Source organism: Mesoplodon mirus (genome assembly GCF_964341445.2).
Source record: "Mesoplodon mirus genome assembly, chromosome: 14".
NCBI lineage: Eukaryota > Metazoa > Chordata > Mammalia > Artiodactyla > Ziphiidae > Mesoplodon > Mesoplodon mirus.
Window position 1 is genome coordinate 77,316,627 of NC_138990.1, and position 13,345 is coordinate 77,329,971.

Sequence of the window (13,345 nt, forward strand, 5' to 3'; positions counted from 1 at the left end):
TTAAGGCAATATTGTCTTGTTGTGAGGTTAGAACAATTGGCTAGTGGTACCAAATTAGAAATCATTGACCTGTATATTGAGACCAGATTTTTGGTAGAGTGGGCATTGTAGATGGGGGAAAGGATGGATATATGTGGACTATTTAATAAATAGTGCTGTGATAATTATTTACCCATAATTTTTTAAAAAGTGAAATTGGATCCCTATCTGAAAATGTACACAAAAATTAATTCCAGATGGAAATGACTCTTAAATATGAAAAGCAGAGGTATAAAAGTTTTGAAGGAGTGGGAGGAAAGCTTTATGACCTCAGGGCTGGGAAGATTTTCTCAAGCAAAATGCAAAACCACAAACCATAAAGGAAAATGTTGACTTTGAAATTGGGTTCATTCAAAAGATTCCACAAGGAATGAAAATACAAGCTAAAAACTGGAAGAAGATGTTTATAGCACATATAAGTGACAATGGATTCAGTACCAGAATGCATATGTAATTAATAATCAAAAGATAAACAGCATGGTAGGAAAAAGTACAAAAGATTTCACAGAAGAGGAAACACGTGACCAATAAACTATGAAAGGATACTCGATGCGTTAGTAATCAGGGGAATGCAATTTAGACTGTAATGAGGTAATATTTAATCATCTCAGGTGGGCAAAAATGAAAAAGAAAATACCAAGTGTTGATGAATGTGGAACAATGGAAACACTTAGGGAATGTAAATTAATAAAGCCACTTTGGATTACAATTTGACATTTTCTGGTAAAGCTGAACATGTACATATGCTATGACCCATTCTAGAAATATTTCCTAGGCAAATTCTTGCATTTGTGCATGAGGATATAGACATAAGAATATTGATAGCTTTGTTAATAATTCCATATAAATAAATAAAACTCAAACAACCATGTTCATCAACAGTAAAATGGATAGGTAAACTGTAGAATATTCATGTAATGGAATGCTAGGAGCAGTGAAATTTAATGAATTACAGCTGTACACATCAACATAAATAAATATCAAGAACTTAGTGATGAACATAAGAAACAAGTTACAAAAATGTTAATGTTTCATTATAAAAAGTTAAAAAGCATGCAGAACTAGACAATATATTCTTTTTTCATTTTTTGTTGTAGTAAAATATACATAACATAAAATGTACCGTTTTCAATATTTTTAAGTGTGCAATTTGTGGCATTAACTACACTCACAGTATTGTATGACCTTTACCACTGTCTGTTTCTGGAACTTTTTCATCATCCCAAACACAAACTCTTTACCCATTAAACAATAACTCTTCATCTCCCCTCCTCTCATTGCCTGGTAGTCTCTGTTCTACCTTCTGTCTCTATAAATGTACCTATTTCTCATATAAGTGGAATCATACAATATCTGTCCTTTTGTGTCTGGCTTATTTCACTTAGTAAAATGTCCTCAGGGTTCATTCATGATGTAGCGTGTGTCAGAATTTCATTCCTTTTAAGGCTGAATATTCCAATGTATGGATATACCACTTCTTGTTTATCCATTCATTAGTAATGTACTCTTTAGGGATGCATACATAGGTAGTATTCCTTTTTTGAAAACGGGAAGGGAAGAAGTAACCCAAAATTCAGGGTCTAGTTACCTTTGGAGGAGGGAATGGGACGGATGCAATTTCAGAGGGAAAATGAAGATTTTAAGGTACTGGTATTGTTCTATTTCTTGAGCAGGATGGTTGGTACAGGATGTTCATTTCATTATTCATTAAGTAGTACTTGTATATTTTATACTTTAGTATGTGTGATGTATTCCACAGTTAGAAAAAAAAACCTCAAATGATAATGCCATTAGTTTAATTTTCAGTGTGTTATAAAAAACCTGATAATAAGGTATTAGTACATGACAGAATTTTTTAGAACATTCTATGTAATAAAGCTCTGAAAAATGATAAAATCTAAGTAAGCTCCTTCTCTCCTTCCCCCAACCCCCAATTTTCTTAATATGGGAGAAAGAGAGTTAAATTTCTAGCAGGTGGTTTATTTTATTTGATGTTTTAATAGGTAGAGAAAATCAGTCAAATATTTTAATAGGAGAAGCATTATATTAATTGTATTTATCTTGGGGTACATAATAAATGAAACATTATATAATGAACTATTCTGTACGAAGACCCTAACTTGAATAATTTAGACAAGAGATGTTCTTTCCAGATGTTCTGGTCCATAAATATTAATAATAAATACTGTTTATTAAATACCTACTATATGCTAAAAACTCTACTAGGTATTTTCATATGTTACTGCAAGAATTTATTTAGGACATATTTCTAGGATGGAAATTATTGCTGAGTTGTAAAGTATTCATCTGTTCAACTTTACAAGGTAATGTCAAATTGTTTTCCAAAATGGCTGTATCCATCAAAACTCTCTGCAGTAGTGTTAAGAGAGTTTGCATTGTCCCTCATCCTTATTAACACTTGGTATTATCCAAATTTGAAAATACTTGCCAGTCTGAGAGTGTGAAGCTGAGGCTCAGATATGTGAAGAAATATGCCAAAGATTAGCTAGTGAATAAGTGCTGGTGTTACATTCTAATTCAGATTTGTCTGGTTACAACTGTAATAAGGTGGATTTCAAAGAAATGGAAATATATAGGCTAAGTCTTCTTTATAACAGAGAATAGTTATGAAAAATGAGATTAAAATTTCTTTTATGTAGTAATTTCCTTAGGGGAAGTATTTCTGAAAGTGTGATTTTCGATTAACTGGATCAGAATCACCTGGTAGAAGGGGTGTGCTTATGTGAGGGGCAGGATGGGAATTGGGAGGAGGGGGTACTTATTATTTTTAGAAATGCAGCAGATTCTTGAGCCCATCTCTAGTTTTACTAGTTCAGGATCTCTAGGGGTGAGATCCAGGTATCTAAACTATTTAAAACTTTCTTAGTTTTATTTTTGTTTTTTAATAAGCACTGAAGTTTAAGAACTTCTGTTTTAGGGATTTTGAAGTAATTCCCTGAATACTGCCAGGTTCACATACAAACAGAGGTATAAACATGAGCCCAGAGTCAGAAACTTAGTCTTAGACATATGTAAACATTGACTTCTGTTATCTAACGTCCTTTCTCTAAGGGTTCCTCTTACTGTTTCTTTCTTTTATTTCTCTCCTCTTATCCAACCTTCATGCAAAATGAAATAACATTAGGACTTTGACAACAGTATAATTCTCTCTAAACTCTCTCTGCCAGGCTGACCCCTGGTGTTTTAAGGAAGGACTAAAGTGTATGAAAGACATATAGCACTGCAATCAGTTATTTTATTCTTCTTTATAGAACTGATGATAAAAATGATATCAATTTTGGGTGGGTAAATATATAAACTTGATGGTTATAAACAGTGAAGATTCATGGAGCTGGGGTTAGAGCCATGAAAGATCCTTATGTCTTTCTCATTATTGTTCTTGTAAAAAATGCATTTTCTATGACTAGCTAATTTTAAAGAGGAAAACAATGACTGAGCTGGGTAAAGAATTACTAGAAACATCATTTAGGCCCCTTTTCCCATCAAGGATACAGACTCTAAGTGAGATCCTATGTTAATGTTAGAAATGGATGTTGTAGACTCAAAAGAGCTCTATTCTGCTCACCTGCTCAGACCTTACAAGGGGCCATTTTCATTGTTGCTGAGCAAGTAATTGCTTAATTAAGTGGTACAGCTAATTCTATTGTGTTCAGAATTTAGTAGCTTTCATTTCCTTTTGTTTCAGAGATACCAATATACCAAATACTTTAAAACTCTCTGAGTTCAGCAGAAAACCTTTCTACGTAATTTTTAACCTTAAAAATGAAATTGACAGAATGTTAATCATCAAAACTCTAGATTTTGCAGGAATCATCCTTAAACAAGGTTTTCAAAATTATGCTCATTTCCAAGTTATCTTAATTTTTATAGTTTGATTACTTGGTTATAAAATTAAATAATTACTCTTAAGGGATCAATGTCATATTTTGTGAAACAGATTTAACAAATCTGAAAATAATATGTAGCAATTTGTATGTCATGCTTTCAAAACAGAGGCTTTAAATCCTATATTTTATGTAGTAGTTGTTAGCTATTCTAAAGGTACAATAAGAGATTATTGTTCATATCAGTGTAATAAATTGATACTCCCTGATCGTACTTTTTCATTTTACACATTGTCAGAACCTTGGACCTTAATCTTATTCTTTGATTGACAGTAGCGACCAGGGAAAGAACACTTGTATTGTTTGGGGTAGTCACATCTGTTCAACTTGATTCAGTTGAGGGTATTTGCATATTCTTAAGTATTTCTTCTGAGAGGGCTTAAATCCTTCTCAAGTGCTTGATGCATTTTTGAAATTCATTCATAAAGTATCTACATGCACTAATAGTTCTGTATAATATTGCTGTGCATAATCTGACAGATAAGACCACATTTTAAAACAAGGTATTCTTTAGGGATGCTACGTTACATTTTTACTTGTTCTGCTGGCAGAAATGTCATTTTTTTTTTAAAAAAGGCCATTTTAATATTTTGATTAAATTAGTATATCCTTATTTTAGGCAAGTTTGTCAATCATAGGACAAATAAGGATTTATTAAATAATAATTCAGAAGTTAATGGTAGTTTTTCCTGCCTTGGTTGGAAAATTGAGTAATTTTATAGAAAGCCATTGTAGAGTTTGAATGGATATCTATTTGGTCTCCTTATTTTATAGGGAAGATTACCAAGGCTCAAGTTTACTGACTTACTCAAGGTCACACTGCTTGGAAATTAGGTTTTATTTTAGGTCTGAACTCTCAGACCAGTAAAGCCCAAGGATTGCTGGTATATGACTTTGGGTTTACATTATTTATAAATTACCCTTTATCTAGGATTTCCCCCTACCATTAGAATACATAGTCAGGGGTTATGTCTTATTCATCTTCATATCTTTCCAGAATTGACACCATGTCTTATACATAGTTAATGCCCAGTCATTATTTTGCTGTTCTGTTTTCATTATTTTCCTAGGCTATTATGCTATAAAGGATAATTTTGAAATGAGATAGCTTATTAATGGAATGTTAAACATCTTTGATAGCAGATAGGTTTCATTTTGTGTTCCATTTCTAGTGAATTGGCAAGAGCTGTGTGGAGAAGACTTGAGATCTGCTGGGGTCGATTAGCAGTGTCCACCACAGGCATAGGATCAGAGAACCCAATTCTTTCTAACTTGATTTATGTGATCTTAGGGAAGGAAGAAAGGACTTTAGACTGGAGTGAGCAGAAGAGGCCCTGGGAAGAATTAAGTCTCAAAGTGCAGGATAGATAGAATTCAGAGACTGCAAAAAAAATGAGGTAGAATGCCACAGAGGCTGGGGTTCTATAAGAAACTGGTTGTTCAGAAAGAAGAGATATCGCTAGGGTACATTAAATATAATTAAAGTAAGGAAAACAATTGTTGAGTACTTTTGATACCTAGCCTTGTGCTAGATCCTCTTTTTACAGGATACCTGGAGACTTTCTGGCCTAGTTTGCATTCCTTGCTTTTCCTTTCCTGAGATATTTAGGATTGTTCTAGTCTTCCCTTATTTCTCTGAGTCAGCTCTCTCCAATTTTCTATCTGCCTTACTTACTTAAAGATATGAAAGTTGTGATATAACCTTATTACAATTTTTTTCAATATTATGTTATAGGAATTCATTGGAAAGGGAAATCTTAACTGCTATTTAATCATATTATTAAAAGAACATTCAAAAATATTTGGCTGTAAAGTAAATAACTCCAAATTACATAATGATTTTTTACCTTCCAGGAATCCCCTTCTGGTCGAAGGAAAGCTCTTGCTACCACCAGCATCAACATGAAACAGTATGCAAGCCCAATGCCAACTCAGACTGATGTCAAGTTAAAATTCAAGCCATTGTCTAAAAAAGTTGTATCTGCCACTCTTCAGTTTTCATTATCTTGCATTTTCCTTCGAGAAGGAAAAGCCACGTAAGTTTCTTTTATCAAATAAGCTGCTTTAGACTATGTTTTAAAACACGGTAGGTAAATAGCTTTTGACTCAGTAAACTGTTAACAGTTGAGAATATCCTACCGCATACCAATCATTCCGGCCAATTCTTTGTTTCAGAGGCTGAATTAGACGTACTCCTTGTTATTTATAGTCTCTTTCAACTCTAGAGAATGATCAATAATATAAAAGTGACTAGCAATTTTCAAAAATTTAAATTGTATATTATAGGTTATCATAAGGGTCTGTTTTATATTTCAGTGTCTTCAGTGTAAGTAGTTGTACTCTGAAGTCCACAGTTCAATTTGTAGAGCTGTTTGATGCAGCTGAGGCATGAGAGGAAGCCAAAATGAAAAGTTTAGGATAAGAGGAATGAAAGAATTAAAGGAACTTTTGCCAATGCATATTCTTTGGCTCAGCCTTCCAAAACTTGTATAGGAAGGTACAGTACAGTTACATAACCAGTTTGCTATGACCATTATCTTTTTCAAATATCACTTCTTAAGCACTGAATTGGCATTGCACAAAGATAACTCCTACACCCAGTTCTAGTCTCCTAAAAGAGTAAAATTCTAACTGGTTAAAAAGAGGTAAACATACCTAGAACAGGAAAAAATTAGTAACATTTATCTTAGTTGTTCCATACAGTCATATCAATGGTAAGTGCAAGTTTTGGGTGTAATGAAAGGGTTAGCATCTACTTGGAGTGGAAGATCAGTGAGAGGAGAAATGGAAATTCTGTGCCTGAGACTTAAAAGGTGTTAGGAAGAAGGCAGCTATGAACATTTCAGTCTAATCTGCATCACAGTTCTGAATGTGTTTGACCTAGTGGAATGTGGTTACTATAATTGGCCATGTCTACTTGACTGATTAGACTGGATTCTGTGCGTCAGTCAAAAAGAGATGTTTGGCACTCATCTACAGGGCAACAAATGACTTGGTAGATAACAGTAAGCCTCTTCTCTAGAAAGTTGGCTTCTATGTGAGTGTGGTGGAGGGACAGTGCAGGATGGAAGCAATTAGTCTTTCATCTCAGGACTTTAAATTGTAGACTTTAAATATTGAAAAGTTTAAAATAAAGACCTTACTCTGAAGTTCAAGCCAAAATGAAAGGAAAGGAAACACAGAAAGAAGAGAGAAAAAGTCAGAGAAGATCTTTTGAAGGTGGACTCCTTTCCGCTGGGCAGAAGCAGTAAGTGATTTAGCACCATTCATTGGAATTTGGGTGAGAGGAAATTCAGTCAAACTAAATGTCTCAATTTGAGTGGAGAATGCTCTCAGAACACCCTAAACCACCTCTCTATCTCCTCATTCCTTGCCTACTCACCTTTCCCAAAGAAAAATGTTCAGGGTGAAAATATAGGAGGTAAAATTAAGCAAGTTAACATTTTAAGAACACTGTTATATATTGAAATTATACCCTGGTGATGGGAAAGCAGTTTGTAAGGCATTCATATAAGGTAATACAACTGCTTTTGTCCATGCAGACTTTGTGCCACTAAATTTGTCTTAAAAGGAGGAAATAATTTTGTTAACTCTAAGCTTATATGAGATACAATGCAAAGAATTTCAAAAACCAGTTTAGCCTGCAAAATCATACCATATTTAGAAGTGAAGGTTAACAAGCATTACTTTACAAAGGAAACAGTGGTTTTGTTTTGTTTTTATTTTATTGTGGTAAAAACATGAGAAACAGTGTTTTCATTCAGTTTTCTGAATTTGGGGGAAGTATAGCAGATTGAAATTTAGTTTGTATGTATCATGTTAGAAATATGTTTCATTCACTATAGTTTATTTGAAATTTAAAGTAAAATAATAGGTCAAGAAAACTTAAATTATTTAACATTTAGAGTATTTAATGTAAACTTTATAAATTTATACTTAAAATACTTCAAGATATAAAAACGTTTTTATATTTTTTCAAATGTATGGTATTTAACTAACACAAGTCATTTTCTATCCTGTAATTCTTAAAAAGGCTAGGCTTTTGGGTGCTAGTTCAATTACTGTAGTTTTTTAACTTTAGGGCAGTTTTAACTCCTTTGAGAAAAATGCACAGTTAAACAAGATTTAAATATAATTTACAGGGGTTTACCACTTCTTTTTATTCCTACCCACAAAACCTAAAGGGTTCATGGACTTCAGATTAAGAATTTCTATTCTAATTCCTTCTGCAAACTTGAATATTTTTAAAGTCTAGATCTCATCTGATTTGCAAACTGTCCCACTGTTTTATGAAACAAGTTTTTGTTTCCAGACTTCATGATCAGAAAACCATACTTTAATTCCATGAAGAAAATTTTAGATCTGCAGCACAGAATTAAACTAACTCCTAACCAGTTAGTTTTAATCCTGTTTGCTTTCTATTAATTAAATGTGCCATTTAAAAATTAATGAATGAATATTTAGATTGCTCAGTAGTTTTGTATAACTGTTTAAAAAGTCTTGTTAATGTTTAGAAAGAAGAAATGTATTAATATTATTTTCTTAAGAAACAACCCTTTTTAAGGTAATGTCATTTAATAAATTGTGTATTATCATTGACACAGGGATGAAGACATGCAAAGTTTGGCTAGTTTAATGAGTATGAAGCAAGCTGACATTGGCAATTTAGATGACTTTGAGGAAGATAACGAAGATGATGATGAGAACCGAGTGAACCAAGAGGAAAAGGCAGCAAAAATTACAGGTTGGTGTTATTTGCATTAAACTAAAAATTTATCTGTTTTTTTTGCAGAGTTGAAAAACTCATTCTTGTTTCCCAGGAAAAAACAATTCCACTAACAAGGTATTGTTTCTTTCCCAAGGCTTCCTAATATAATATACCATTTAGCTCTCTGGAAACTTTACGTGCTGATGGAAATAACAGATTTTAGCAGTTTAAGATCAAGTCCAAGGCTAGTCAAGAAAGCATCAAACTTTATTGGAACTACTGATTATAGTATAAAGTAGCCTAAAGATGTTCATACTTATTTTGTCAATGTATGGATGAACCCTCTTTAAGTAAAAATCTGTCTTAAGGGTAAGATGAGAAGATGCATTGGCTACCTTCTCCTAGCTCCTGTTCATTTATTCACATAAATTGTATGGACATTCTTTGTTTTGAATTTGTATACATCTTATGTATCCTTATATCTAGACACTTCTATGCAAGTATTTCTTATAGCTGGTTTGATCAAACTACTAGATGGTAAGTGGTTAGAACCTCTTTGTATTAATTGGTCAATAAATGTTTATCATCAATCTGGCTAGCACCCTTAAGGAATTGATGTTATACCTTTATTATTGGAGTGAAAATCAAGCACTATATACATACTCCTTTCAGCTAATAAATTGCTGTAAATTTCTGGATTGTTATCCCTTGACTTCTATCATCTGTTCACCTCTTGGTGACTTTTCCAAATTCATTGGGCACTTTGGCACCCATCTCTTGGCTTTGCCTAAATTCTTGCTATCGTATGGGGGAATTCCATTGATCACATGGATGACCAATTTAATTTCTTAGTCAAAAACTTCTGTGACTTCCTCAACTCCAGTGACCTTCACCTCTACAATACTTCTGTTATAAGGAATTGATCAGACTTGTATGCAAAGATAGATGTTTTGTCCTGAGCAAATTTTATAAATTGCAGTTGACCCTTAAACAACACTGGTTTGAACTGCATAGGTCCACTTGTATGTAGATATTTTTCAATAGTAAATACTGCAGTGCTACACGATCTGTAGATGCAAATATGTAAGAACTGAGGACTTGGAGGAAGCATGAATACAGAGGGCTGACTATAAGTTATATGTGGATTTTCCACTGTACAGAGGGTTGATGCCCCTAAATCCTATTTTATTCAAGGGTAACTGTATTATTTTCTAATTTATGATTGCCATTTTGATTCCCTATTTAACCCAGGAATGTTTAGGAGAATGTGCTTTGTCATGGGTTGTGTTTATTTCTAGTTTGTTTATTTCTAGTTTAATTTAATTCAAATAAGATTCTGAAGCCTGTCATATTTCAATTTTTTAAAAAATATGATTGAGATCTTTTTCTTTGTAGTGTAGATACATGATCTGTTTTTGTAAATTTTCCATAAATATCTTTTTACATGTATATTCTATTTGTCAGATTCAGCATGTAGCTATTAGACCAAACTTTACATTTATATTATTTAGTCATTTATATTCTTATGCTTTTTATATAGTTCATCAGTGAAAGACAGAGAACTTCAGTCCTAAATTATTTAGTTTATAAAAATTTATTCTCTTGTAGCTTCATCGTGGATTATAATTTGATCAGTTTGCCCCATTTAATGCCTCTTGCCTTGAATTTTTGCCTGATATTGATATTTATAATCCATGCCTTCTTTGTACTTGGTGTATTTATCACTTTATTTTTAATCCTATCTGTGTTAAATACTTCTCTGTATAAACAGTATTTGGTTGTATTTCTTGATAACTGACATACTTAATTTCACTTATATTACTTTATATTTTTATTTGGGAATTTTCTTATTATTTTTTTCCCACCCACCCCTTACATTTTGCCATTCTCAAATGTTCTTTATTTAAGCATTTTTTAACAGAGTAATTTGGAAGTTATATATCCTCTGTTTTCATTTTGGAATAGTATCCTCTAAAATAAATAAGCTAGAGGGATAACTGAATGAACCTGTATTTCTCTACTAACATTAAAAATGAAACAGAATGTGTTGACTCACCTTGTGAGATTCAATATGATTCTCTTCTCTCTTTATTTGAATTTCTCCCTCCAACCCCTCCTGGCTATTATTTTTATTTCAATAACATTTTGGGTTTCTTTTTTCAATAATAAGTGCTGACATTTGCATTGTTTATAATGTCAGCAAAATCATACAATACTTTTTAAAATGCCATGTCTTTGCTATCTTTGAGTTCTTTGTTTTATTTGGCTAGTTGGAGTGCTTAGGATGGTAAGTTGGTGTCCTTCCCTTACCACCTCCAATGACTTCCCACCTGTCCTTCAAATTTTAATTCTTTTGCCACATCCTCTACGAAGCCTTTCATGGCCTCTCCATCTTACACTTGATCACTCTATCCTTTGTGTTACTGCTGTACCATTTAAAAATGCAGGCATTTTCTTACAGCATGAGTTTTTTTATAATTCCAGTGGGATGTGATTTGACCTTTTAATTAGAGAATATGGTTTATTCTTTTTTTTTTTTTTTTTTTTTTTTTTGCTGTATGCGGGCCTCTCACTGTTGTGGCCTCCCCCGTTGCGGAGCACAGGCTCCGGATGCGCAGGCCCAGCGGCCATGGCTCACGGGCCCAGCCGCTCCGCGGCATATGGGATCCTCCCAGACCGGGGCACGAACCCGTATCCCCTGCATCGGCAGGCGGACTCTCAACCACTGCGCCACCAGGGAGGCCCTGGTTTATTCTTTGTATATGGCTTTTGGTTAAAACTAAATCTCAATTAGGCACTAATACATAAGTAGCAACAAGAAAACCACACATTTTCATAGTCATAGCTGTTTTGAGCAATGTACTGTTTTCATCATAGCAATGGGAAAAAAAGGTGATAGCAGCATGTCACAAGTTCTGCGCTGAAAAGAAAAGAAAGGACATATTTTGAGCAAAATACAGATTTAATGAAAGGATTCAGTAATAACTAGATTTTATAACTGAACTCTTGTCTTAGTCCATTTGGGCTGCTATAACAAAATATCATAGATTGGGTACTTTATAAACAACAGAAATTTGTTCCTCACAGCTCTGGAGGCTGGAAGCCTGAGATCAAGGTGTCACCATGGTCGGATGAGGACCATCTTCTGGGTCACAGACTTTTCATTGTATTCCTTACATGGTGAAAGGGGACAAGGGAACTCTTTTGGGTCTCTTTTATAAGGGCATTTATCTCATTCATGAGGACTCTGCCCTCATAACCTAATCACCTCCCAAAGGCCCCACCTCCATTACATTGGGAATTAGGATTTCAACTTATTAATTTTGAGGGACACAAACATTCATACCATAGCAACCCTTATTGCTTAAACATACATATATATACATCTTAATTTCTAAAATTTCCACTGCAGAAATAACTTTTTTAGATAGCCTAAAATTCTCTGACCCTAATTGAAGCAATCGTTTTAATGCAATTTATGATGATCCAGAATTTCTTCAGAATGCTACCGGTTTGTGTTATTATTTATTTATGTATTTACTGTCCATATTTTATGAAATTCCTTCAAGGTAGAGACTATGTTCTGATCATTTTTTCATCCCTAGTTTCTAGCACATTGTCTGGAACACATTGAGAATTTAAAATATGTTAACTGAAAGGCCATAAATGAGAGGGCTTCCGTCTCCTATTGTAGCCCATATTGATCACTCTGTCTTGTTACCTTGTTCCATTCATTTTGACCTTTGATCATATACTATCTTATGTAAGATGGGATGGTCCCATTTTATGGAAAGAATGTGATGTGGAGGAGACACATAATTCAGACCTTAAATAATTCAAGACTAGTTTCCCAAAAGTAATGAATATAAAATGTGTGTTGAGGGAGCATAAGTAAGTAGGGACAGTGGGTGATTACATTCATGTTCTAAGTCGGTAAACCCACAATCATTGTAACATACCTATGCTTTGATGTTACATTTTTTTCTCAGCATTTTCTATTATATTTGCAGAGGACAATCACTTAAATTAATAGCACAGCATGTTATGGCAGTTGTTTGGCTTCCTGAGTTGCATTTTTTAGCACCTGTAAATTCCATTCCAAGGTTAACTTTCAGGAATATTTTTTCAGCACCAGCACTACCACTCTATAACTGTTTAAGTAAAATGGTTTTAAGATAATAAAAACTATATTAAAATTTAACAATAGTAATGTTTGAATAATAGCTTAAGAGTAAACAAAATGAATGTATTTTATAAACATGGTACAAATAAAGTATGGTGGGTATTTTTATTTACCAGCTAAAGTGGCAATAACTTAAACACAGCTTATGTTCACACTTTCTTGCAGCTTTAAAAATTGTTGACACAATTTTTATGGAGGAAGGAATTATTATTTAAAATTTTGCCTATATTAAGTATATATTATATATGCATAAAATGCAATCACATTATATCAATAAAATTATATGGGTACATTATTTCCTCAGCTAAGCTGCAAGCTTCTTGAAGAAACAGACTGTTAGAATTATTTTGGGTATATCTTAGATTGATACCTAGAGGCTATTCATTTAGCCTGTGCTCTTATGGAGTATGGCTGTAAATCATTAGTAACTGACAAAGTATATCTTCCGAAATTACAGACTTTACTAGAAGTAAAAGTAAATTCATGGCATATATATTTTGACTGATCACA

At 33.3% G+C, this 13,345-nt stretch overlaps 1 protein-coding gene across 5 annotated transcripts in view; it reads left to right on the top strand.

The window, feature by feature from the left end:
- The window catches only part of EHBP1 (EH domain binding protein 1), a 500,368-nt gene that overhangs the window by 283,544 nt on the left and 203,479 nt on the right, over positions 1-13,345 (top strand). For all 5 annotated transcript variants that reach the window (XM_082643305.1, XM_082643308.1, XM_082643304.1 and 2 more), the window contains 2 exons: positions 5,799-5,980; positions 8,549-8,688. In XM_082643305.1, the coding sequence (XP_082499431.1) occupies positions 5,799-5,980; positions 8,549-8,688 (322 nt within the window). The remainder of the gene's footprint in view (positions 1-5,798; positions 5,981-8,548; positions 8,689-13,345) is intronic.